This window comes from Drosophila miranda, chromosome XR (genome assembly GCF_003369915.1).
Source record: "Drosophila miranda strain MSH22 chromosome XR, D.miranda_PacBio2.1, whole genome shotgun sequence".
Classification (NCBI taxonomy): Eukaryota; Metazoa; Arthropoda; class Insecta; order Diptera; family Drosophilidae; genus Drosophila; species Drosophila miranda.
This window is the reverse complement of record NC_046674.1, coordinates 1,181,886-1,209,503: the sequence shown is the minus strand read 5'-3', so window position 1 is coordinate 1,209,503 and position 27,618 is coordinate 1,181,886. Positions and strand designations below refer to the sequence as shown.

Sequence of the window (27,618 nt, the reverse complement as noted above, 5' to 3'; positions counted from 1 at the left end):
CCTTAAATTAAAAAATAAGGTCAATTAATTTTGAAACGTGCACACTTCCCCTTCAGGTGTCACCTTTGTTATTACATGGAAATGTAGTTATTATGTAGCGAATGTGTAGCTGCCATGTAATTAAGTGGACATATTTGTTGACTTTTTTTAGTTAAAACCTTATTTTATAAGCAATCCAATTAAGATTAGATGTTAAAACCAGCCAGTATTGTAGAAAATTAATTTAGTTATCGGATAAAAGTATGAGCTCAGAGCTGAGGGTTCTATCTAGCTAGTAATGTTACACGGAATATCAAAAACGAAGAATATGAATAATTCGTCGGTATATTTTGAAAATGAGACTGTATATTTCGGTATTTATTTGAATCGGGTATGAATCGGTAATAACCGGTTCACAACAATGATTTCGGCAACATTAATTTTCATACCCTAGGGAAAAGGATGTTATAGAATTGAGAAAATGTTTGTCATCCAAGGCTCAGTAGATATCAGGATCGAGATAAATATATACAAGAATATCAATTTGAGAAAAGGTCTTTATAAATTACGTTTTATCTTAATAAAAAATTAACGGCCTATACACGCATCATGTCTTCAAATACCAGCAACATTGCGACTGTTTTTTTGTTGAACTATTTTGTTTAATCCCTGTTTTAGCTAAAGTACAATAAAAGCAAGGACTAAAAACTTGCCAATCAAGTATAGAATTGATTTATCAATCGTATAAAATTGTCTGGGCATGACTAAATGTTCTATATATCTAGTAATATTCCACAGAATATTAAAAACGAAGAATTTGTATCATAATCCTTGAATTCGTCAGTATATTTACGGTTTATTTTTAAAATGAGACGGTATATTGGTTGTATTTCTGAGGGTCGGACGGTATATTTCATCGATAAGTCCGCGGTCACACTGTTGTTGAGGCACCAAAAGCGCCCGAACGCCGAGTTTTTTAAACAAAAAGCAATTTTTTTTTCTCAAAATCTGTTGCAAGCGCTGAATAAAAAAACAGAGAGAGTGCAAACCCAATCGGGTAGATATTTTTTGAAAAGGAGCGAAACACGTCCGAAAAAGAAGTACGAACGCGCTGCGTAAACCGTAAACCAAAAGAAAAACCAGTTATGTATTCGTAGCAGCCCCAAGTTCGCCCAGTGTTTCCTTTTTGTGGAGCCAAAGAGTTGAAAAATGTATAAAAAATGTCAATGAAAGTGTCGCGAAATGCGCCCCAAGTGGAGTTTTAGCGCTAATTGTTGATTTGGTGGCAGCCACAAGAGCAGCCATCGCCAGCTTGGCCGGACCAGGCCCCGCTTTTGGTACAAGTTAAAGCCGATTTCCTGCGAAACTCTTGCCAACTAAAATGTGAGTACAAGACAAGTATACACACGGCCAAAGATAATGCACATATGTGTGTTTTGGCATCTTCTTCGCAGCAATCCCGTCCCGCTGTCTCCTTTTGCAACCGCCTCTGCGTCTGTGTGTATGCATGGGTGTGTGTGTGTGTGCGTGTTTCGCACGAAAGGCAGGTAAAAAAGAAATAGTAAATAAGACTCAAGGGCAGCTAGAAATTATAGCGCAACGAAAATAAGAAGACACAGACACCCCGCGACCCACATCGGCACTCGGTGAGGCGTCCGTCCCGGCCCGTCCCGCCGTCTGGCCAGTGGGTGGTGACATTTCCCCTGCTATTTTCGGCCTGTGCTAATTTTATTCGTCCGATTGCCCATTTTATAGCGCATTTTTTTTATGTAATTGCCGAAAATCAGCTTTGACCAAAGGATTTTCGTGAGTGAAAAATCGATAAATCAGCGCCGCTGCAGCTGGAATTCCCTTCGTGCATGTGTGTGTGTATGCGTGGGTTGTTTGTGGGGCCGCCACCACGAGCCACCAGCCAACAGCCAGCAGCCAGGCGGAATTGGGGTAGGAAGCAGGCTCTCTCTTTCTCGCTCTCTCGCTCTACAAGCAGGCAGCAGCTTGTGTGTGTGTGTGTGTGTGTACCAACAACTAAGCCGCTCACAATAAAATGGTTTTTGTTTTTTGTTTTTGGCGGACAACCCCCTGAGAGCAGGCCCCATTTGCCGCTTTCCAGCGCAATGCTGCAGTTTCCCCCAAATGCAAATCAGAAAAATCAATATAAAGCTGGGAAAATAACATGCGGCGAAAGTAAGAGTCATCGTAACGCCAACAGCAAACATGGAAATATGTTATTAACCCAATTTGCATGTGCGAGAGCATCTCTCAAGCGACAGAGAAAGAGCGAGAGAGAGCTAGCGTCGGGGCATGACTGGTTGGGTACTAGTTAATCAATCAAATGCCACCGAAATTCGACGAAAAATACAGGTAGTAATGCAATAAGCCGACTCTCAGATACACGCCAGTCGGTCTAAATGGAATAACTCGACGAAAAGATACCCTAGTACCCCTAGCTAGTCAGTTAGGGGACTCTGGCAGAGTCAAACACATGTATAGGTGGACGAATTGGTACCATATAATACTATATATATCCTTAAGATCTCAGAGTTGAGACCTCCACCTGAATTCTGAATATACTCTGCCTGGTGCCGGGTAAAATCATCCAAAATGAGTCAGCCACTTTGCCAAATACGAAAGGCATTAATCCCAACGCTTGGCCAGCTGTGTGAATCCAAATGTTTATATTTAAATGATTTGCTAAACTTTGGACACCCTCTGCATTGGCCGTAGCGGGGATTCTCGCTTGGACCCACCCCTTCGGGCATTCCGTTTTGGCCAAAAGTCAAGTGGTGTTGGTGGGGGGGAGGGGGTTCTTTGCATGCGTCACGATTCCATTGCAACTAAAGTCTTATCCTTATCTTGGCAGCTACTTGGGCCGGCAGCAACAACAAGACCAGCGACCAGACCAGACCGGGCCATATGTACGAGGAGAGATTTGCTCCCACGAAGTCTCTCCAGATAACGAGAGCAGTAAAATGATTGGAATTTTCATTCGACACACTTATGAATGATATCATGGTTGATTCGTTGATTGTTTCGGTTGAATTCTAGAATTTATTTCGGGGAAATTGTGTGTGAAAAATGTGTCTATTTTTATCATTTGGCTGATCGATCAAAGGGGTTTTATCGCATGCGATATTTGCTTTTGGGGCGCCACTAAACGGTAGATAAAACCTGTCTTGCCATGAAAGATTGCACGATTGCCCCAAGATGGGGAAAAAGACAAATGGGCCCAACTTTCCACAGGCTTCCACACCAGCCACAGGCGCTGTTCAACAGAGCATTAACGGTGGGATGTTAATTGGAACTGGAGCAGCTTTTCTGAGGTGCTGTCAAGTGGGGAAGCCACTAATACTAGTAATATGTATTTACTACAGATGAGCTCATCCCTACTTATTGCTGGCCCAGAAATGTGCTCTCTCCGCTCTCTTCTGACACACTACACACGACGGAGGAGCCAAGTCAGTGACACTTACTTCAGATTAGAGGAAGGAAGCCCATAGAACCTTAAGATTTATCAAACGATTCTGCAGAAACAGCTGAATATTCCAGAGATTTGAATGGAACTCATTCAGAATTATCGATATACTGGAAAACAGCTGATTTCCAAGTAATACCGATGTAGATTCCCTGCCACCACTCGCCCCACAGTAAATGTCATACAGATATATGTATGCTTTGAACTGGAGTTCACTTATTTTAATTGTGGCATACATTTTGACCATTTCAGATAAGTATGTATGCATGTATGTGTGTGTGTGTGCGCCACATAGATGCCACAGACATGACGCCATATTGCGTGCCAGTGGTGTGAGAGCGAGAGAGAGCGAGAACAGCTGACACTTGACACTGCCCGGCAGCCGCAAAAGCAAATTGCATTTACACATGTTTTACCGTTGGGGCGACGGACCTCCCCCCCCCATACACACATACATACATATGTAAATGTGTACTGCTTCTGTGGCAGTAAGTTTTTTCCAAAAACAAAAAAATACCAAACATATTCTCAATTAGTTGAATCACTGGAAGACTCTTCCAGCGCACCTTCCAGCTGTGTGCGAGTGTGGGTCTGTGCCGGGGGCTCTGTAATATCAGCATTTCTGAAATACCCAGCTCAAAAGATACCGGAAAGAGGCGGCCCTCATAATCCCTTTGGCTACAGTCGAACTTCTTTGAATGGAGGGAAAAAGTGCCAGCTCTTGGTCTTTCACAGGGAGGTGTCACTGTACTGCCCCGCCCACATGGCACCGAATATGTTTGTTCCCTTGAACGAACCCCCGTGTGTGTGTTTTGTTTGCTTTTGTTTGTTGCCTTTTCGTTTGTTTGTGTGAAAGTGAGTCTCGTGGATGGCTGTGTATGTGTATGCTTTCAGGCCCGACCCCCCCACACCCCACCCCCACCGCACCCGTCCATTAGTTGTACTGTTTTTGTGTGTTTGTAGTGCCTTCTGTCTTATCAGCAGAGCCAGTGCCAGTGCCAGTCTTGTCTGCTGTTTTGTGGCCGTACTTTTCCATTCAACACTTAATGTGGAGCTGCAGCCGATTTAATTATTGAACTTATTGCTGCTTCGCTCTGCAACGAATTTGTTGCCCCATGCCACCGAATCTATTGGGGGTTTATTTTCAAATTCGTTCGCGGGGCAAACGTAATTACCCGAATGGCACACATGTGGCAAATTAATTTGAAATATTGTACGGCACGGCAGTCCCCACCAACCTCCTCCGCCTCCGTCTTAATTGTTTACAGATTAGAGAGGGGGAGAGAGGGGGAGCTGGGTGTGGCCCCCCGAGTGTTGGGTGTGAACAATTAGCCAGCGTCGTCCGATGCTCGCGCCGCTTGGCAAAAGTGTCACGCAACCTGGGCACAGCTCACAGCTCTTGGTCGGAGGGGGGCACGGGGCACCAAGGGGGGGGGGGGGGGGGGACTCATCACGTTCCACTGGCCAGTGGACACCGATACTGACACCGAACTGTGATGCTAATCGCCATCGGGCAGATGAGCTATTTTTGGGCACGCTTTGTTTACGTTTGGCCCCTGGCATTCCGAGTGGGCGTAGACCCCCCCCACTCTACCATTCTACTACGCCTATATATAGTGCCCATCTTTAAAGGCGTCAAGGGGGGGGAGGGGGGAGCTAAGGTCAAGCTAATGGCATGGGAACAATCTCCCCAGTCGCAGCATGTCCCCAATTGGCGGCCCCACAGCATTATGCAACGGCGGCGGCGACCATCGTTCACTCATCAAACAGTTCATAAATCAATCAGGCCCAAACACACAACCAATTAAGCCAATCAAAATGAGATTCTCAATGTGCCTAAATTCAATAAATTCAGCCATGTTTCAATGTTTATGGCCATAAAATATGATTTATGAAGCAATCAGGCAGACCGAAAACTACAAAATGCAATACCCCCCTCCCCCCACGGCCCCCCAAGCAATAACCTTCGACACCTCTGAATATTTTTTTTGCAATAAAAAGCACGAAAATCAATTTTCAATTTGCATGCAAAGCAACAACAACAACAACAAAATACAATATAATTTTCGAGTGTTTTTCGCGTGCAAAATTATGCAAATTAGACAAATCAACAGGGTAGCAGAGGGGAGCGGGGGGGTGGATCTTGCTGCCTCTTGCAACAATAGGGGCAATATGCCACTTAATACATTTTGCAAAGAAGAAGCCCCCAAGAGCGCCATTTCAAAAGCCAAATGACGTGGCGCTTATTGATTATTTCTTACATATATTTCCCTTGAATATTATGCTGGATATTCTGCAGGAGGGAGTGGGGGGGGGGGGGGGGGGGGGGGCTGGAAAATGCCCCGGGCATTAAGAGTGAAATCGTTTCTCATGTTGCAAGCTTCAAAATGTTGCAATATTTGCCACTTTCATGCTGATTGCCTCATTCTTTATTTATTCGCGGTTTTATGGCTTACAAAATTTGTTTCTCTCTCATTCAGTTCTGCGCTCTTTTGAGCCCTAAGAGGCATTCATCGTTGCTTATGTATGCCTCCTCATACGATATATTTGAGCCCTAGGAGGCCTCACAGACCTAATGAATCCATAAATCACAGCAGAAATTAATTGATTTAACTTCTTTTAGCTAATCCCTCGCCCCCAACGTGGGCTAAGAACATTACTAAATCGAATAAGTCAGCCTTAACATGGCAATGTCCTCCAAACGATGTTTTGATGATCAATAAAATCAAAAATGAAATAAGCAACTCCCTACATTGGCTGGCTGGCTGGCTGGCTGCCTGGCAGCACGACAAAACTGATAGTTAAGTCAATTCGATGGCTTTTGGTCATTTACCTTTCGGCGCTGCGTGAGTCCCGCCCCTAGGCCCCCCCTGGCCCCTGTCTCCTCCTGCACCGCAGCGAATCAAGATAAATTGTTTTCTGGCCAAAGTTTTTTCTAAGCTGAGGAGGGGAGCGAGAGGCGTTGGCCTGGGCCTGGGTCTGGGCCAAATAATAAACGTGTCGAGCTTCGAGTTTTCTGTGCCACTTTGCATATGATTCATGCGACTTTTCTTTTGCGTGTCGCCCGAACGGTGTTGGGGCTTCCCCTAGCGGGCCCCCCCCCCCCCCCCCCCCCCCCCCCCCCCCCCCTATCACTCTCACTTGCCAGAAAACGAAAGAAGCACTTCCGAGTGTAGAATGACGTACTGGATGGATACTACTTGATTGCCTTTGATCCAATTCGGATGTAGCTCTCTTCGAATGAGAAAGGGATGTCCAATAGAGGCTAGGGTATCCCAAGGTTCGGCTACCAAAAGCCTGCTAGCTTTTCTCTCTTTCCCTCTCTGTCTGGTTTTACTTTTTGGTCATCTGTGGATATTTGGATATCTCTGTTTGGGGTGTCGCCGCTGGCGTGACTTTCTTTCAGTCTCGCCCGCTCGCCCGCTCGCTGATGGATCATTTGGGGCATGGAAATTTGTCAACTTTGCGCCGCTGATTGCGCTATACTCGTATCTGTGTGTGATCTGTTTGCATGTCGAGTGTGCCTGTCGCCCCGAGCGATACTTTATTGTACAATTGTGGGGCTTACAACATAATTTGCCAAATGTGATTAGCAAATTATGGACATGGACATGGACTGGGGACTGGCGACTGGCGACTGTGGACTGGCGACTGCTGCTCGCTTTCAATTCAACGCTTCGTTTAACTGAACTAAATTGAAAGCTTGCTGGCGGCAACAACAACAGCAACAACAATGGCATGAACTAGCAACAATTACAGAAAATTGAAAAGTATATATCCAGTTTTGTAGCAATAAAAAAATTGGCTAGCCGTAGATCGTAGAGAGTTCATTGACTTTTCCTCTTTTTGTTTTTAACTGTGGCATATTGCTTATGGGTATTTGCTGCCTCCGGGGGCAATGGTGTTCTATACGCCTCTCTCCACTCTCCGCTCTCCACTCTCCACACTCCACTCTCCACACTCCACTCGCCACTCTCCAGTGTTGGGTTTATTTCTGGCATTAGAATCATTTGGAACTATAAAGCCCCATGTCCCCCCATTGTCACAGCTCGTAAAGTGATCTCTCTCGCTGTCGATGTCGTCACTGCGTGGGCTTTGTGGCGGCCTTTTGTTTGTTATTAACGTGTTTTACTTAATTGGACTGTGTAATTATGCATTATTGGTAATTTATTCTTGAGCATTGACGGTAGTTTTCAGCGTGTGGGTGGCTGACAAATGCTGGCAGATGCAGAAAAACATCGATGCATCGACAGATGCAGCTGGCGATAGCCAATATCGATTGACAGAACAGCTGAAAGCCATTTAGATTGCAAATTTAGCATGGTTAATATTAAAACTAACTGATTAACTAGCATGCTTATAGATTCTCTACTCAGTGGAGCAGCTTTCTGTAAATATTGATTGGAAAGAGGAGAGTTTTCTTTTCTTTTCTTCAACATTCGCATAAAGTATAATTTGAGTAAGAGGATGTATTGGTAATCGATATGTTATCGATTGGTGCAAATGAAATCCTATCCACTCCAATATCAGCTGTGTTTCTGTACAAGAATTTAAATATATTCTTGAGTATTCTTGACAGAGTGAGTCACCTTTTGGGAACCAGAGTGAACTCATCCTTGGTTTTTTTTTTGCTGCTGCTGTCTTTGGGTTATCGAAAGATGCCCTGCCCCCCAAACAATATGCAGAATCATCTGCCACATCAGACTCATCCTTCGGGCTGTTATTGTGGCAACTTTCGTTAAACTCCGTTTAAACCATGCCACACACACTCGTCTATCAAAGAGCGATTTGCGCAATTATCATGAATGTAGTGGCAGTTTTTTTGTTTCCTTTTATGATTTTCTTACCTTTGCGCAATAAAAGTTTATTAACATTTTGCACATTTGCCTAGCAACAAAAACAACAATTTGAGGCAGCAGCAAACGGTAGACACGGCGACGGCGACGGCGACCGCAAGCAAGAGCTGGGCTGGCTGTACAGCAGCGTAACGGTACTTGAGCATTCAGTGTTGAATAATGAAGGCACACAAAGAAAAAAAGACGCAAAGATTAACAAATGAGCGGCCGCGGAGATGCCGGCGCCGGCTTCGGTTTGGTTTTTTTTTTTACTGTATGCAAATCGCCGTTGGGCCACGCCCACTGTCAGTTGCAATTTGGCCAAAAGAAAATTATGTACGTACGTTTCCTGGTACAGGCGTTTGAGGCAGTGGATTCTCTGGCAAAGAGTGCAAAAACATCAATTAAGGAAAAATAAAAGTAAAATGAAGCAGAAACAGAAATTCCTAATGAGGCAGGGCCTATCTGCGCGTTTGCATCTAAGTACATGCTTCAGCATATATTTTGTTGTTGTTGTATTTTGGTTTACAACAAAAGTTTTGGGCTTAGGTCTAATCGCAGACAATGGAAAATTTACAATATGGAAAGTTGGAGCGGAGAGTAGCGTAGCCCGGCAGCTGCAAAGGGAGAGAGGATGAGAGGGAGAGAGAGTGCGACGGCCTATCTATCAGTGTGCCAAAAGCGTTCAGGCTTATGCTCTCGAAAAGCAAACGGCGGCGTAGCAGCGCAGAAGGCAATGGAATGAACGGGACCCGAAGCTTTTGATGCCCTAAGAGATCCATGGCTGTGCTTATGACAGCCACAAATACATGCATACATGTGTATTTTTGTAAGCAATAGTTTGTTGAGGTTAATCCGATGCAAACTCCGATCGGAGAATAATTTGCGAACTAAGAGAGGGGTATCCAGAGACTCACAAAGCCAGACATTCCCAAAATCATAATATCCCTCTCTGCAAGGGTATCAAACAGAAGCAGCAGAAGAAACGAACAGAACTGTTTTTGTTTGTGTATATAACAGCAGTATAACACTATAACAATGGCTCATTCAGCGTCTGTATATAACTGCCACTGCGCTCTAATAATTATTTATAATAATTACTTTTTTTGTGGCCCGCTGTTTTGGACATTAGGAGACGCGCGCTGCCGCGGTCCGTATCTGGTTTAATTAATCTCTTTTTTTTTGCTTTGGCTCTCTCGTATCGCCTGCCTGCCTGCAGGCCGGCCAAAAGTGTTTCTAGAAACGATCGAAATCGTTTGCTGACCTTGAAGATAGTAGCTGCTGCGAGTACATGTGTATTGCCTGTATGCCTGTATGTATGTTATGGAGGCAATATATGTACATTTTGGATAGACCGACCGCCATTTAAAAATGCATTCACTTTGCTTTTCGTGTAAATTATACGCTCTGTGGCACGCACTTTCCTCGTACCCCAAATATTATATTTATTTTTGGCACGCACACATCTTGCGGCAGACAAAGTCAGTGACGCGGTTGCAGAATCCGCACCCATAAAACTCCTCATTTGTCGTCGATCCTGACATTAAAAATTTTGTTGCAGCCGACAATGTCAGAAAACGATGGCAGGCAGGCAGCACGAAAGTGAAAAAATGCAAAGAGAGAGAATAGAGTGGTTTTACTAGAGCTAAAGAGTTTTAGATACTCTTCAGTGGTTCACTAAAAGAAAGAGTAAAACTAAAAGTTAGTCGGAAAACCCATAGCATTGGGTTTTTTTTTGTATACAAAATATTGTTTAAATGATGGCAGTGCTCACCGCCAAAGAAAGTCACCATAGCCGACCCCCGAAAGCGTGTACCCTACACTCACAGATGACGACGGCGCAGTGGCTGGGCTGCACTTCTTTGCATCGCTTTTTCGGGAGGCGGAGAGGGCTGGGGCTGACCGACTGCGACTTGGCTTTGTCGCCTCTTCGAGGTCATAAATATTTCGTTTTCATTTTAAAATAAAAATTTACTTTTGCAAAAATACAAAGTTTTTGTCTGTCTGCTGGCCTGGCCTTTGCCTTTGCCTCTGCCTTTGGTTTGGTTTGGGGGGTTTTTGTTTTCTTTTCTTTGGCTGGGGCTAAAATTTGCATATCAAAAAATGTTTGTGTCTGTGTGAGTTTTAATGGCAGCGCGAATTTCTTCTACTCTGACACTGACATGACACTGCGCGACATGTGTGTAAGCAGCAGCAGTGGATGACATCAGATGTTAAGGGAGTTTGCTTCACCTCTCAGTCTCTCTCTTTCTCTGGCTCTGTATTGGTTTTTTTGCATGCACTAAATATGCAACTATCGTAGGAGAATGCCGCCTCGCAGTGGTCGCTCCAGCCGCCTAACTTGCGTAACTTTGTGTGGCCTCATTTGATATTTTAACGGGTAATTGCGGCCAGAATGAAAAGCACGTTCCACCACAGACGCGGCTATAATGTGGAAATGCTATAAAAGTGTGATTTATGCTTATAACAAAAAAGTAGAACCCGCTGCCGCTGCCGTTGCCGCTTCCGCTGCCTGCTGTTGCTGCTGCTGGCCTGCTCTTTCCTACAATCAGCGTGCATTGAACTTTTTCACATCTCGTTGTGCTCACCCCTGCTCTCCACCGAATTGAGGCAGGTTCAAATTTGCCTTTCATATCAGGGTCTCTGGCGTATCAGCGGCCTTTTGTTTGTCATTTGTCCCGACACACACTCTGGGGCTCTGCCATCTACTTTAACTTTTTGTTTTTCCACAATTGTAAAAAAAAATCAGCTAATTTGCATAAAGTTTCACACGCCGGCCCCCACACATTCACACACAAAATGCTCACACACGCACGTCACGTTCTCTCTCCACTGCAGGCGCTCTCTCCCACGCTCATTATCTTTTTACGCTCTCCCTACATGGCATGCACTTGCTGTGGCGGCGCTCTCTCCCAAGGTGCGTTTATAAAAAAGGTGAGCAATTCCCTCACCTTGGCTGCGATACTGCTTTCTTTCCATTGCATTTACTTTCTGTGAGCTACTCTCTCTCCCACACTCACGATCATTGCGGACTGACGCTCGCGCTCTCCCTCTGTTTTGCATTGCACCACCTCTCTCACTCTCTCAAGCACTTGTTCGCTATCATTGATGGGCCCTCTCCCACTCTTTATCGCTCTCGGGGCTCTGCCGCTGGCCCAGTCTGGGCGCTTGGGGGCTGAGCGCCTCAGTCTGCTTTTTGATTCGGTTGTGCGCGGTCAACGTTGGCGCGCGTGTTCACGTCATCGGTCGTTCATCTGTCGGCTGCCGACTGTGTATAAAATAAACCGTAAATAAGTGTTAAAACCTTTCCGTTGATGATTCTCGTGCCACGCTCTGGTGCTCCCTCTCTATCTCCATCTGATTGTTAGTGTCTATAAAAACACATGTGTCTACACACACAAATATACATACATGTGTTATAAAAATCTCTTCATTTCGCCAAAATTTCGTCTGAAAGTAGAGACAACAAAATTTCGAAACACAGCGACAGCAAATTTGATTAGCAGCTATCAATATTGTATTCTGTTTTGTTTTTTGTTTTTTGGTGGCTTGGACGTGCTGGCATTTAATCAGCAATACAGTTCGGTGTTCCCAATAATTGGGCAAAAATTCAAGGCCCTCAAACACGTACATACATACATGCTCGTGCATACTCGTATAAAAAATAAAAACTTCCGTTTACTCCCTTTTATGGTGGCATCTAAACAAGAAACAAAAAACAAAAAACAAGCAACAAGAAACAATAATAAAATAATCAATAAATCTGTAATAAAACGAGACGCACACACACACACTCGCACACACACTTGTAAGTTCGGTGGAGGAGTGGTGGGCGCAGAGAGCGTATAAGATATACAAAATCGTGTGAACAAATTCCAGTTGGATCTATAAAAACTGTATGACATTCGCTTTGAGTTTTATTTTATTTTCTTAAAGGTGCCAAGGAGTTTTAAAGAAACAGTCGTTAAACCAAAGGATTTCCGCCTTATAAACTTGATCTTAAATTATTTAATCGTGCCAATCATTCGTGTAAACTCTGCCTGTTGTTGTATCAATTTGAAAGTTCTCTTGTGCACCAGGTCTTTTTTTTATTATTTAAAATGGTCTAACAGTTTGAAAATGGGTTGTAAATTATTTGAGATGCAAGTATTCAAATTTCTATAAATCTATTTTGAGACAAAGTAATAGCTTGATGGAAATCGATCTTGAGAATGGAGACTTTAATTCCGAAGAAAGTTTTATATGTATATCCCCCCAACTGGATTCGCTCGAAATCTGGTTGAATTGAGTGTCATATGGGCTTGAAAGAACACCGTATTCCACATACGCACACACACACACACACACACACACACACAGAACACCTACATATACGTACATCACAGCTGTGTCTCTTGGTGTTTTCACAGTTGGATTGTTTTTGCTTTGGCTCTTGGAACGGCACGGCCAGTGCTGGAGCTGGGGCTGGGGCTGGGGTTGGGGCTTGGGCTTTGGCTTGGTTTATGGCGAAGTAGCTTGGAATCTATTGACGGAGACCCGAGACCTGAGACTGGTCTCGATTTTGGTCTTGGTCTCGGTCTCGGTCTCGTCTCATTTGATTTCAAGGGCCTCCGCGTTTTGACGCCTGATTGAGTTACAAAAGGCACCCCATCCCCCGCCCCCCCATTCCCCCCATCACCAATGCCAGTAATAGTCATAAATCAACGTTTCAGCGGGCTGTCTCTCAGCTGTACTCGAAGTACATGCAAATTAGCTGCGGAAACGATTGGGGAATACTTTGCGATCGACCCTCTCTCGGGCTCTTCGCGCTCTTTGCACTCTTTGCACTCTGCGTGATCTTTAATTATGAATCGAGCGCAGTCTGGTGCCACTCCACGATTCTCTCACAGTTATTAATCGTACGAGTATCGTACAAACATTTTGCATGTCGTGGCGGGGATTCGTATTCATTTTCATTTCCTTGGTTGTTCACGTGTGTGTGTGTGTGTGTGTGTGTGTGTTAGTGTGTGTGTGTGTGGGGGGAAAGGTCAACCTAAAGTCAATGCCAGGCCAAGTCTGTAAGGCCCAGGCTGCATGAATTACGACGAGGCGCCACTAAATGTACATTTTAATTGAATTTTATTTAAATTTTAATTACCCCTCCTACCAGCCCCCCTCCTACCAGTCCCCCCTCCCACCAGTCCCCCTCCTACCAATCCCCCTCCTACGAGTCCCCCCTCCTACCAGTCCCTCAGAGATGCCTGTTTCGATACCTTCTGGAGCACTTCTGGTTTCTCTATTCCCAAATATTTCTATATATATATATTTGATGGTGCATCTTTTGGATTAGTGGCTTTTTTCATTGCCGCAAGAATCCACAAGACCAAACTGGTTTCACTTTTCGGAGGCCCAAGTCTTTAGGTTTTCTGCTGTCTTTGCCATTCCGACTGCATTCTTGTTCCGGCTTTTGGACAGCGAAACATCATCAGCAATCACCTCCCCCTCCTCCTCCTCGACTGGCTGCCAATTTAAATGTTGATTTATTATCACGATACGATAGTGCTGCTTCTGGCCAGGGTCATGTGTGCTCTGTGCTGCTCCTCTAACCAAACTTTACCTCTAATGAGTTCTGCCCTTCTGTTGGCTCCGAAGAAAACTTCTTGCATGTGGTGGGCGTTGCCTGGCGCCTGATCTCTATCTGCAAAGGTCCTTGAGTCCGCCCCCAAAAACAGGGCTGGAACGAACACGTTTCACAAATCACTGCTGGCTGCCGTTACTGACCTCGCAGCCGCTTTTGCTGGCTGGCCTTTGCTTCGAGCGCCGCAGTTTATGCGCCAAGTGCAGTAAGTCGTTAAATGAAGACCCACATGGCCGCAAGCAGCACGCGGCACGCGGCACGGGGCACGGGGCGCCGCCAACGTTTGTAGTCGTTTCCAGTTGCTCTGCCACGCCACCACCCACTTTGTGGGGCACTTGGCACTCGGCCGGACAACGCGTTCGGCCATTCTGGGCCACACACAGAAAGTGAATTCTAGCCTCCTCTTGGCTGAAATCTTGGGGCCAGGCTAGCGATGGTAGCGTGACTGTTGGTAATCCTGCCTTCGACCTCCTTCCGCCTTCTTCCCCCCTTTTCAGTCAAGGTTTACGAGGGGTTAATGGGGGGAATGCGAGTGTCTATTGATTGGGTGATATATTATGCGAAAACAGATCTAGAAACTGGAGCGGGAGGTGTTTCCTCCTCCGAAAACAATCCTTAACTTGGTGTTTAGTTTCCTTCAAATATATGTGAATATATTCACATCGATTTGTATCGATAACAAGCGATTATTGCCCGATTGTTGCGCCACCATCTCTGGATGGATCGCGAATGCCTGCAGGCAGCGTTTAGGCCAACAATTTGTTCAGCCATTTGTGTTTGGGGAATTCAAGATGTTGTTGGATGGATGGACGGAGAGCTCCATAAATTTGCAACCTCATCGCGAGATCGTCGAACCCCCCTCCCCCTACCTCTCCTCCAGCAGAGACCCGCCCAACAAAGCGATATTTATTTTGTTTCTCCTTTTTTTTGCCATTATGATTATTTTTTTGTGTTTTGTTGTGTTTTTTATTCATATAATATTTTTGTCTATCAAAGAGTTTTTGTTGCCCACAATGTAGTCGTTTGTCACAGCTCTCCCTCTCTGTCTATTGCTATCTCCTATCTCCCATCTCCTCCACTCCACTCCACTCCACTCCCAGCCATCATCCAACCACTTGACTGGGCGACTGGCAACTGGTTTCGGGGAGCCATTGACATTCATAGCACACTTTCAGAGCGGGGGCTCTGTCTGTCAAAATAAAGGAATTAATCTGTGATGAAATAAATTCATTTGTTTATGGATAGCTCTCTTAGATCTGTTATCCGTTGAACAAATTCCTGTGCTTCCAGCCCCCTCCAAGGAGCTCCTATCCCATCGTTCTGCCCACACTTCCGAGCTCCGTACTCCCTGCTCCGTGCTCGTTTTCCATAGACTTCTCTTCGATACAGACCATAAATTTACATGGGTTTTCTTTCCTAATGCTTCTTGGGTCGTCATCCATCGTCATCGTCAACTTGTTGCGACCATATTTGGCCACAGATTCAAATGACCAAACGACCGTCTGTCTGTCTATCTGTCTGTCTGTCTCTTGATCATTTTATCGACAATCAGTATTTATATCTTGTTTGGACCTGGTTTTGCAGTGTCTGTGCCTGTGGCTGGTGCCGTTCTGGTGTTCTATCTAGAGGCACTAGACACTCGGCAAGGCGGTGGCATTACTCATCCGCCCCATGGCACGACCTTTGGGTGGCAATCGCGGGGGATAAACGGGGAGGCTTTTATTGGCTGAATCGTATATAGAAATATGACTGTTTTGCCAGTCTTAAATTTAAATAATGCCGACTAAATCGAGCGTCGAGCGTCGAGCGTGATGTGGGCGGGGGTTCTCATTGATTTACAATCCACTCGCAATAATAGTTGCTGTTTGTGGAACGATAGTTTTCCTTTTGGGACTGAATACACGGGGGAAATCTGCCGATTTTCAGCTATAAAGAAGTTTTATTTGATCGCAGCCTTTGGTAGAATTTTTTCTATGGGTTTTCCGTAATAAGAAGTGCTTTGAAGTGCTGGAAGAACCTTCGGAATGCAATGAAAGCCATTCCATCCCCCCCTCCGATATTCCACCTGGGGAGCTAATGATTCTATCGTTTACCTTCGAATCGAGAAGCTATATAGAGACGGGTCTATGGCTCATCCGATCCGAATCATGCAGGGAAACAAAAGCAAACTGGCAGTGCGATTCCGTTGCACGTATCTGGCAGAACGTGCAATTATCGAGTTACAAATGGAATTGTTTTTTGTTTTTTTTTTGTATGGCAGTGCAGTGGTTTCTTGTTGTTGTTGTTGTTTATGTTGGCAGCCGGCTGTTCTCTTTACATGCAATAATCGTGCAATAGGCCATAAATTACATAACTGCCGTACGTTTATCTGCTGGATACACCCGTAGAAACTGCAACCGTTTGGTTTTTGCGACGATATCGTATGGGGGGGGGTCTCTGGCGATCTCTGGTCCCTGGCGATCTCTGGCCTTTGTGCTTCAGAACTGTGGCACGGCACGAGCAGATAATGTCTTTGTTGAGGCCCAAGAAAATATCAGATATCATCTAGCAAAATAGATCGATCGATCTTCGCTTTGTTCGCTTTTTCCTACTGATTTATACGCTGGCAGGTTTATTTCTTTGTCTCTGAGGCAGACACGATTTGCATGATCGACCACTCGGAAAGCCTGTAGAACTTATTAATTTTTCATGTTCTGCGATTTGTTGTGCCGCTCGCCGCTTTGTATGCAAATTCGATCGAATAATATTATTGCAATACTGATAAATAATCAACATAATGTGCACGGTATATGGGAGCTTGGTGGGGCTTTTCTCTGCCGCCCTCCTCCGTCAACTGTCGGAAAACCTTCTCAGCGTCTCGCTGAACTGAGCCAATATTTGTCCAGTGTCAACACCACACCATACCTTATGAAATGTTTATTATTTACGCGTAAATTCGCTGAAATTTCAGCTCCAGTCGGAACTGCTTCTCCGCTCCTCGACTATCAAACTGTGCAAACAGAGACGTCTCCACGAGGTTTCTTTTGTTTTCTTTGGGTGCTGTGGCCTGTGGCTATGCCCTCCAGCATAGCATATATTCTCACTTCCCAGGTATTCGATTTCAAACAAAATGAAGCGCCAGCCAGCCATCCAGCCAGCCAGCCGTCTGTGGAGTGGAGTGGAGGGGCATGCACTTGCTTCCGAGATGACAAATTGGAATTGAAATTCTATATGTTTGCCTTTGGGGGGGGAAAGCGGAAAAGCGGGCGGCGAGGGTCAAGCGCTGCCTGACTTTTGCTTTTGTCTGCTGCGGTTTGTGGGTGGGTGGGTGGGTGCTGGTGGAGTGCTTGCATTGACGTCAACCCTCGCCCGAGCCGTACTTAAATGAACATCAATTGTTCACTCAGACATAGCCATAGACAAAAGTGGTAATCGACTCCAGAATGGCTTGGAATTCAGCTTTGGATTCCGCTCATGGGTTTCAAGCCTTTGTTTGATCGGGCAATCGATAATCGATTAAATCGAATGCCGACTGTGGAGATGGAGGATCCGAAGCTTGGAATATTCGATCAAGAAACAGCCCTGGCAGAGGAAAAAAGTGTGTCATAAATAAAAAGCTCTTGGTTTGAAAGTAAAAAAAAAACAGAAGCAAAGGATACATTTATTACGAGAGATCTCAGATCTGGCGATTTGTTTTTTTAATGCTTAAAACTGTGTTCAAAAAATGTTTACAAATATATGGGGTTGTATATATGTATGTACATATGTCTATAAGGTGGGCTTAGACTCTGGTGAGCCAACCGATTATATCATTTATACCATATATTATATGTACGAAATGTGGTAAACCATTTCTCCACTCATCGCAGAGTTGATTTGAAGGTTTGGAAATACAGTAGAGTCCGGTTATAACGACACTCAAGCCAACGACGATTTTACGTCGTTATACCCGAAAGACGCTCTAACCAACAGGAGCAAAAAAAATAGGTTGGAATAGTTTTAAAAAAAACTAATTTATTTTTTAATCAACAAATTTTGTTTTTTTTTTTTTCTTAAAGTGGTATATGTAATAAAAATAATGCATATTCCATAAGCATAATATAACAGGACTAAATTCTATATAGGGGTCTTGTTTTGTTTTTATTCTTAATGTAATAATCAGTAATTTTTGATTGTTTAAGCATTATTTAAACGAGACCTCTCGTCGTTAAAATTTGAATGGACAAATCTATTCAGAATTCCTGCAGCCTTAAACGCCTCCTCATTTCCCTTTGATCTTCGACGTTGCCGTCGCGTGTCCTGTCCGTCATCTAGTATATTTCGAAGAATGTTGCCTTCGGAAGGTTCCTCGCAAATCGCCACACCCTTGTCAATGGGAACATATTCACCCAGCTCTTCCTTTTCCTTTTCCTTCAGATACGTTTTGTATGGGGAGCAGCCGTCATAGCCGGTCTCTACTGTAGTTGCCTTCGCGGAAGAGTCATAAAAAACGAAGTGCATTTAAAGCTTTTGTTAAGTAAAACCTTTTTGTTTTTTTTTGTTTTTTTTGTACTTGTTTATGTAGATTTTGTAATTTCTGCCTGTTTAGACTTTTTGTGCAATTACTTATCCCCCCCACCCCCTCTCTGTATCCCCCTTTGCAGATTACTTGTGCAACAACGAAAACAACAAAAGCAGCGGGAAAAAGCCAACAATTGGCACATTTGGCGATAAATCAGCGAGCGAAATCGTCATCAAAACGCAACGCTGACAGCAACAAAGAAGAAGAAGAAGAAGAGGAAGAGGAAGAAGCAGAAATAACGGTGTGAACTTTAGCAGACGCTGCAGAAAGAAAAAAAACTGCAGCGGAATATCGGAGGAAAGAAGGGAAAACGAAGACGAAGACGAATCCAACAAAAACGAACAACGAAGCAGAGAGAGAGAGAGTGAGAGAGCGAGAGCGAGAGCGAGAGAGGAGCAGCAACAGCAGGACCCTGCATATCGATTTTGCTATTCTGGAGACTATTTTTAGTGGCATCCTCGCAGTATCTTGGCGCGTATCTGCTTTGAGGCTTTGGGGCAGGTTGGCAGCCAGCAGGGGAATGCAGCAGCAGCATGTGGCCATGTAGGCAGCCCTAGACACTGACAGCCACAGCAAAAACAACAAAGAAAGAGTGGAGAAAAGCGTAGCCCAAGCCCAGGCCCAAGCCCAAGCCCAAGCCCAAGCCCAGGCCCAGGCCCTAGCCACTTGACAGCCACTTGGCATTCAGGCAGCAGCAGCGGCAGCGGCAGCGAACCATAACCAGGCAGACCGGAAAAGCGTCGATGAGTTGAGGCCTCGAACCCCATCCACATCCACATCCTCTGGCCTCTCCACCGTCCCCTCGACCTGCTCGCGAGGCTGCTTCGACTGGAACTGAAACAGAAACTGGAACCCCGTCCACCGCCGTCGTACCCTTGGCCACAATGGACGCGGACGCGGACGCATCGCCCACATCCCCTGCGGCAGGTCCTGCTCTGGTATCGGGCAGGTCATTGGACCAGCAGGTGGACGCCTCGCCCAATCACTCGAACTACTCGAATCTCACGAACAACAGCAGCCCGAGCCCAAGTGGGAGCAGTGTCTGCAGTCCCTCCACCACCACCTCCTCCTCCTCGTCGGCGCCCCAGTACAGCGAGGATTTGCGAGCGGCAGTCGCTGCCGGGCGCCACAATCAGAATCCCATAAGCAATCCCATTCCAAATCAGAGCCAGAATCAGAGCCAGAGCCACAGTCAGAGCGGATCGGCGGGCACAGGCGGCTCGTCGTCGGGCAAGACCTGCGAGGTGGATGTGGGCGAGGAGGAGCGCGACACCTTCTCGCCCGTTTCCAGTCCGGACTGCAACGGCGGGGCGGCCTCGGCTCTGGGAGCAGAGGTTATTGCCTCCGGCAGCGAACCGGGCCTGGACAACAAGATCTTCGAAGGAGGCAGCGGCAGCGGCAGCGGCAGCGGTAGCAAGGCGAAACCGGCCTCCAAAGAGGAGAAGCAGCGCCAGAACGAGGAGATCGTGTGCATGGAGACCTCCACAGTGTCGACAGAGACCGGCTCCTGGGAGTCGATGTATCCAGTGGCCGTAGAGCCCCCACCAGCACCACCGTCGGCGCCGGAGGATGATGACACAATGGGCACCGAGGCGGAGTCCAGTTCCGTGTTCAAGGGGATCAGCGCCAGTTGCCTGCTGCGGGATCTGGAGAAGCGCGACCAGCCGCTGTCCACATCCGGGACGAGTGCCTGCTTCATAGACGCCTCCTCGCTGCGCGACGAAGATGAGGTGCTGTCCTTTCCCAGCCTGGACGGGCATGCCCAGGAAGAGGAGAACGAGAACGAGCAGGAGAACGAAGAAGAGCACGGAGCGGAGGTCGAAGCAGGAGCCGACGGGCAGGAGGAGACCCTGGAGGCTTCGCCCACCCAGCAGCTGGAGCAGTTCCACAAGGCCTTTGCCAGGTGCAAAGGCTCGAGCACGAGCCATGGCCACGGCCGCAGCAGCTCCAACGACGCCGACTCCTCCGACTCCTCGCTGAGCGTCAAAATGCGACGAGAGCAGGAGGAGCAGGAGCGCCCCATGGCCTCGTTGGGCGGCGGGGGGCCCTACAGCTTCCAGCACAATGCCCAGCACTTTAGTGTGCATCCGTTGGGGAGCAGCCCCAAGTTTGCGACCCACCACCACCACAGCCACAGCAGCAGCCACAACCAGAACAACAACCACAACCACAACCACAACCACAACAATGGGCAGCCCGATCTCAGCTACACGACGGACTATTCGTCCAGCAGCCCGGCTCCCAGTCTGGTCTGGTCGGAGCAGGGCAGAGCCGCGCATGCGCCGCACTCTTCGGCCTCGGCATCGGCATCGGCATCAACCACGACGCCACACAACTCGATGGTGCACATAGAGCCCGCGTCGGGGAGCAACAACAGCTCCATCCACAGAGAGTACACCCTGTCGTCGTCCCTGTCGCATCACCGCGACTCGGGCGCCTACTGCAGCGATGCCACGGACTCGCCGCTGCCCCTGCCGCGCACCCCGAAGCGCTGCTCGAAGTTCGACGAGGCCAATCCGATAGTGTCGGGCGGGGCCTCCATCGAGGACTTCCGGCAGAAGCAGTGCGAGAGTCCCGGCATCAAGCGGCGCACCGACACCTGCCCGATCGTGTCGGGCGGCTTTGTGTCGCTGGACTTTGCCCCCACGCGTCCCCTGCAGGACGACGATGAGGAGGACGACGACGCCGACGACGCGGAGATCTCCGGCGTGGAGCTGCGCGTGAAGTCGGGGGCCGGTGCGGGTCTCCAGAGGAAGCCGGCGCCCGGCATAGCCTCCTGGGTGGTGGACATGAGCGACTGTCGCCCGGAGCGCCGCCGGAGCACCAGCAGCACCACCTCCAGCTTCCGCGAGCGCTCCGACTCGAACAGCTCGCACAAGAGCGGCTGCGGCTTCTACGTCTCCCTCGACGACATGGACCGGAAGCCGCCGTCGGAGCAGCCACCGGCCAAGCCCCAGCCCCAGCCCCCGCCGCCGCCGTCGCAGCTGAGCAAATCATACACGACTCCCAAGTCCGCGGGCTTCTTCGTGAATCTCTCGCAGAACGAGGCCGAGCAGCAGGAGCCCGGCGGCCCGCTGGCAGCGGACGAGAAAGAGAAGCAGCAGCAGCAGCAGCAGCCGCCGCCGCCGCCGCCGGAGCAGAAGAACATCTTCAGCATGTTCATTGACATTGGCGGCGAGCAGAAGACGCCGCGCGCCAACGGACGCAAGGAGCCCCTCAGTCTGGCCCAGCGTCTGTCCAGCTCGCTCAGCTCCTCATCGGCCGCCGTCCAGCGACGCGGGGAGTTCGGCGGGGACGTGATGAAGTCCAGTGCCAGTTCGACGGAGACCCTGATGGCCAAGAGCGCCACGCAGAAGGAGATGCTGGCCGCTGGAGCTGGAGCTGGAGCAGGAGAAAGCAAGTCCCTGGACTACAGATGCAATCTGGATCCGCCGCTCACGGTGGCCGCCCTGCGTCGCATCTCGCAGCAGCAGCGGCAGCAGCAGCAGCAGCAGAGCGATCCCACGAAGCGGCACAGCTGGGGCAGCAATGGGAGCCCGGAGCAGCACGGAGGAGCACCGGGCAACGACTGCAAGCGCTCCATCAGCCTGACGGCCAACGGAGTGAACGGCAGCGACTCCTCCGGGGCGGGCCTGATGAGCATCATCGACAAGCTGCCCATCATCTCGAAGGCCTCCTCGCTGTCGGTGGACAGCTCCCTTTCGCCCTACGACGACTACAGCGGCGGCTCGAATGCGGGCGGTCTGAGCAGCTGCTCCGACGAGGAGCAGCAGCAGCAGCAGATGGCGGGGGGCCGCCTCAAGAAGCGGCGCCGCGATGCGCAGCTGAACGAGACGTACGACAAGAGCAGCATGGCCTCCGTGACGGAGGGAGTGCTGTCCAAGGACATGTCGCCGGCCTCCAACACGGACACGGACGATCTCACCTTCCAGCAGGACGAGCAGCTGGCCCAGCAGCAGCAGGCCCTGGAGCAGCTCCAGCAGCAGCAGCAGCTGATTCCGATCCAATTGAGCAGCAGCTCCAATCGCACCAGCGTCATGGAAACGATCATCGAGGCCAAGGAGACGGCCTCGCCCAAGAAAACGGCCACCGGGTCGGTCTCGGTCTCGTCCTCCCTCACCAACGGCCATACCATGGAGTCCCTGCACGCCACCATCGAGAAGCAGAAGCAGCTCCTGGAGACGGTCAACGAGCACGGCGAGCAGCAGCAGCAAAAGCTGCCGGCACCGGCCCCCTCCGCCTTTGTGAAGCTCTCGGACATGGACAAGCCCGTGAAGCACGACCTCCAGTCGCCGGATTCGATGAGCAAGAGCGTCGGCAACAACCACCGCAGTAGCCACAGCTCCCAGCTGGGACAGCGCCTGTACCGCGACGAGAACAAGGGACGTCCCCACTCCTGGGCCATGACCCGATCGACGGGCAACAGCTTGCAGAACTTCACCAACTCCGTGGACAACATCCGAAGCCTGTCGCGGCTGTTCCCCAACTTCTCTAAGGAGTTCTCCAACTCCCTGCCGAACGACATGACCCTGGAGCTGACGCAGGCCCAGGCGTTGGCGCAGGGCCAGGCGCAGGCGCAACAGCAGGTGGACTACATCCAGACCGATCTCAGCGCCGACTCCAGTCTGGCCTCCAGCTTCAGCAGATCGGGCATGGACGAGTCCTCCCTCAGCTGCCGGCAGCCGCGTCGCCTGGGCGAGGACCTGCTCAAGATGTTCCTGCAGGAGATCGCCACGGATATGCTGGTCGAAGTGCATGGCCGTCGCATCCGGGCCCACAAGTGCATCCTGCGCTCCAGATGCCAGTACTTTGCGGCCATGCTGGCCGGCCACGGATCCCAGAGCGTCGTCTCGCTGCAGGGCTACTCCTACGCGGCCGTGCACTTCGCCCTGTGCCACATCTATTCGGGGGCCTCCCATCCCCCGGACGGGATCAGCCTCATGGAGCTGGCCGCCCTGGCCGACCTGCTGGGCCTGGAGGGCCTCAAGGAGGTCACCTCGCACGCGCTCAAGACGAACTACTGCCACAACTTCCACAAGCCGTGCTCCGGCTGCATCGACGGCATCCTGCAGGTCCTGCCCGTGGCCCTCAACCATGCGCTCGACGATCTCTATCGCAAGTGCCTGCGCTGGACCTGTCGCCACTACCTCAAGGTGTGGCCCACGCGCCAGTTTGCCCAGCTCCCGCCCGACATACTGGGACGCTGCCGTCAGCAGATCATTGCCTACATGGTAAGATTCTATCCATTGCTTTCACTCTCACTTGAGGATTCATTTCATGTGTTCTTTGACAGACCTCGGAGACGGTGCTGGACACGGTGCTCGACTGTGACCATCTGCTGGCGCAGCTCTCGGCCTACCGCTGGGGACACGTCTGCGAGCAGCTGGTGCGGGACATACTGGACGCGGCCCACGCCTATGTGGGCGACCACTTTGCCAGCCTGATTGCCAGCGACGCCTTCCTGTCGCTGGGCCACGACCGGAGTCGCCACATTCCCCATCTGGAGGCCCTGCTGCGGCAGGCCGCCTCGGAGCTGACGCCGGAGCAGGCGTGCCGCAGCTACCAGCGGGTGACGCGCCTGAATGCGGTGCTGCGGGCGAAGCTGCACAACGTGCCGGGGAATCTGAGCGAGCTGGTGCAGGAGCTGCACGGCCTGCAGGAGGAGGAGCAGCTCGACTGGAAGCCGGACTACGTGCGGCTGGTCTGTGCTCTGGTCTACACCGTCGAGCAGTGCCTGATCCGGCAGTGCTCGCGGGCGATGCGCGTGACCGCCTGGCAGCGCATGGACCTGGAGCTGCGCAAGAAGATCCAGGGCATGGCCCGACTCACGGAGCCGCTGGACATGAAGCGCCAGGGCGGCAAGGCGGTGGGCAAGGCCTTCTCCTTTGGCGGCAGCACACGCAGCCAGGATCTGGTGCAGATAAAGCTGGCCATCCAGGCCCAATCGAAGCGGGCCCACGCCCAGGAGACGCACATGTACAAGGCCACCCAGACGCAGGAGGCGGGCGCATCCAACCATGTCCAGACAGCGGACCGCGGCGTGCAGGCCAATCACGATCCCCGGGAGGGAGGCAGTAAGTCAAGTCCCCCCCCCATCCCCTCTCTGCAGCCGCAGCGGACGAATCTGATTGTGCTTTCCCTTTCCCTTTCAGGCAAACTGCTCAAATCGAACTCGCGTGCCCACGTGCCGCATCGCGCCGCCTCCCAGGTGGCCTCCGAGCGGAACAGCATCAATCTGCACCGACGCACGCAGTCCGAGGCGCCGCCAGTGACGCATCACAAGAAGGCGGCGGTGGCGGTGGCGGTGGCGGTGGCGTCGGCAGCAGCAGCGGCAGCGGCAGCAGCAGCTCCTGCCGCAGCCGAGGCCAAGGCAAAGCCAACGGCAGCCCCGCGATTGGGCGAAATACGACCCCGGTACTTGGAGCCGCGCAAGCCACGGGCACCGCTTGCCAATGGACCCGTGCGCAGTGCCACCAGCTCGAGCATACCCGCCACTGGGGGGGCCCGGAAGGCGCCGGCCAAGAATCTGCACATCTCCTCCAGCGACAGCTCGAGGAACTCGAGTCCGGCGGCAACCCGGCGAGTGCAGAACGGAAACGCCGCACGTCTAGGCAACAAGTCGAGCAATCTCTCCATGGACAGCCTCTCCTCACCGGCCAGACGGGCCAAGAGCAGTTCACGAGCCCCCACCAACGACAGATACTCATCCGATCAGAACGTCGACTCGCTGGCGGAGAGCATGAAGAGCTCCGTCATCACGAACAAAACGATCTCACACGAATCCCTCTCGGGCAGCTCGAAGCTGGCCCGCATCCAGCAGCTGAATGGCCACTCGGCGGGGGCCAAGCAGGCGCCAGCCGGCGGCAAAGGCAGGCAGGCGAAGCCCCTCCAGCGCGGCCCCACGGTGGGCAACAAGTCGACGCGGCAGCTCAAGCAGCAGCATAATGGAATGGCCTCGAACGGGTCCAGTCCCAATTCGGTGCACACGACCAAGTCGGCCACCAGTCGCCTGTCCTCCGTCAGCAGTACGCTCTCCACCCGGGAGCTGTTCAAGCAGCGCTCCATTTCGGTGCCAGCAGGCGGCACAGATGGCGCACCGGGCAGCAAGGGACGTCCCAGCTTCCTATCGGCCAAGTCGCGCGAGATCCTGGCCAAGCGGGCGGAGAAGAACAAGCTCCAGCAGCAACAACAGCAACAGCAGCAGCAGCAGCAAAAGAAGCAAACGGAAAGCTTGGGAGATGAGCGCGGGTCGCATCATCTGCGCTCCTCCGCCGGCCCCCTACGCTCCTCCTCACATTCCGCTGTGGCCAGCATGCTGCAGCAGCACAATCTGCGCAACAGTCTGCCCTCCAATATACCCACACGACGTCCCAACACGCTGCAGCTGAAGAAGACCACCGCTGTCTCGAATGGCGTGGCCACCAAGGTGACCACCAACGGGATCAACGGCTCGTACAAGGCCGCCCAGGCGGTCAAGCAGAAGCTGGACCTGCTCATCGATGCCCAGATGGAGGAGGCGATGCCCATGCCCATGGAACGAGTCGAGTCGAAGCTCGAGCGCTCCAGCACCTTCTGCAAGGATAGCGCTGATCTGGATATCAGCGAACTACAGATTGTGGAGTAGAGCAAAACATGAAAACAGCTGGCAGCAGCAGAATGAGGTGAGCAATGCCCCAATAAGGCAAAGAAACAAAGAAGAGCGCTAATCTTGTGCCTATCCGCTTCCAGGTCGTATCAAATATGGCCCCAGACACGGCCCAGCCCAGTCCAGTCCCCGCAGAACCGTACACACGTCCCATAAGGCAACACTAGTCAATAATCTAGCATGCGGCTGCAGTTGCAGTTGGAGAGCATGAAACCATTTAACCATAACAATAAATATTAGCAAGAAGATGTTACTTCCTACTACCACAAGCGAAATAAGAGAGATCCAGCGGCGGAAACGATTACCCCACGGAAATCCGCAATACAATTACAACACGTGTTATCCAACTTAGAGCAGAAACAAAAGTTATTGCCCCCGTTTAAGCAGAGCCCCCACTTCCACTCCCATACCCACTCCAGAAATATTAGTGCATTAGCTTATTACGATATGGAAACCGATGCGAGAGCCCTGGAGGGATTATGTGCAGAGCAGAGATCGGATCGGATCGGATCAGATCAGGCAAACAAAAATGGAATAACAAATATTTGGTGATATTATTTAGAGTGCGCTTTACTCGTATGTTTATGTTAAATGCTAAACGAAAAGTGCTTTTTACTACCCCCCAGCCCGAAAAATGGAAAGTCTACTTAAAGTATGATCTAGCCCCCAGCGAATGTGTGCACTGAAGGATACCCCTGCTCTCCCGCTCTCCCGCTCCCCCGCTCCCGCTCTACGCTCTATGCGCTTTGCAAGCTGCATTTAAAGTCTTCTACTCTCCTGCTTTATCCCGCCCAAAAGAAAATATAAATAATTATAATGTATACTCCCCATATACCACATCAAAGAGAGAAAACTAAACGGAAACCATGTCTCTACTCCATGATAATTTAAGCTTGAATTCTTTTTTTTTATACTGTTGTTTATTTAACTCGTACTCGTAATACTACTGGCGCATTACTTCAGCAAGGCAACCAAGGAAACGTCTTTTATATTATACATGTGTATTATTTGAATTCATAATAATAATTTATACATTTTAATTATTTGATATATTATAGTACTACCATATAATATGCGAACCGAAGTGAAACGAAGGATGAGTTTTGTAAGCATTGTAACGGCATTGATACATTGATAATGAAGTGCAAGAGTAATAAATGTGTGTATTTATTAAAAGTTACAATATTCTACAATTTCTTTGTCTTTCATTCGAACAGATTCTAGATTACAACCAAAAAAAAATTTACAAAATTATGCACAGTTGGTGCGTCTGATTAAGCAACGTGTATTCAACAATTATAGTAGATCAGAGGACTAGTTCTCTTGGGCGTTACGTTTAGGCAACGTAACGCCAGTGCCGATACATTATTTCTAAGCTACCAGTTCTTTCAATGCAATCCAATAATGTTCATCCACACCCGTAGCATACAGACACTCTTTACAAGAGGCAAAAGAAAGTGAATTATTTGCAAGTGGCACAGCGCCAGCCACAGTTAAAACAGCCACAGGACACACATGGAAGATAGAACA

General features: G+C 49.5%; 1 protein-coding gene across 4 annotated transcripts; it reads left to right on the top strand.

Annotated features, from left to right (window-relative positions):
• The first annotated feature begins 903 nt into the window (after positions 1–903).
• LOC108151859 (pneumococcal serine-rich repeat protein) lies at positions 904–27,281 on the top strand. Of its 4 annotated transcripts, none has more exons than XM_017280743.2 (5): positions 904–1,362; positions 18,526–23,674; positions 23,737–24,517; positions 24,596–26,104; positions 26,172–27,281. In XM_017280743.2, exons 2-4 carry the CDS (start codon positions 19,328–19,330, stop codon positions 26,065–26,067), a joined length of 6,600 nt encoding a protein of 2,199 aa, XP_017136232.1. In that variant the 5' UTR covers positions 904–1,362; positions 18,526–19,327; the 3' UTR covers positions 26,068–26,104; positions 26,172–27,281. The 4 variants fall into 4 exon arrangements, with proteins under 4 accessions (XP_017136232.1, XP_017136234.1, XP_017136233.1 ...); XM_017280745.2 differs by lacking the exon at positions 904–1,362 and adding an exon at positions 11,478–11,572; XM_017280744.2 differs by lacking the exon at positions 904–1,362 and adding an exon at positions 11,564–11,649.
• Positions 27,282–27,618: the final 337 nt, after the last annotated feature.

Bases quoted from the DNA above. Each gene is read 5' to 3' on its own strand.
- LOC108151859 (XM_017280743.2), top strand. From the start codon at position 19,328: ATGGACGCGGACGCGGACGCATCGCCCACATCCCCTGCGGCAGGTCCT. The intron at 23,675-23,736 runs GTAAGATTCTAT...GTTCTTTGACAG, and splicing joins AGCAGATCATTGCCTACATG to ACCTCGGAGACGGTGCTGGA. The intron at 24,518-24,595 runs GTAAGTCAAGTC...TTTCCCTTTCAG, and splicing joins CGATCCCCGGGAGGGAGGCA to GCAAACTGCTCAAATCGAAC.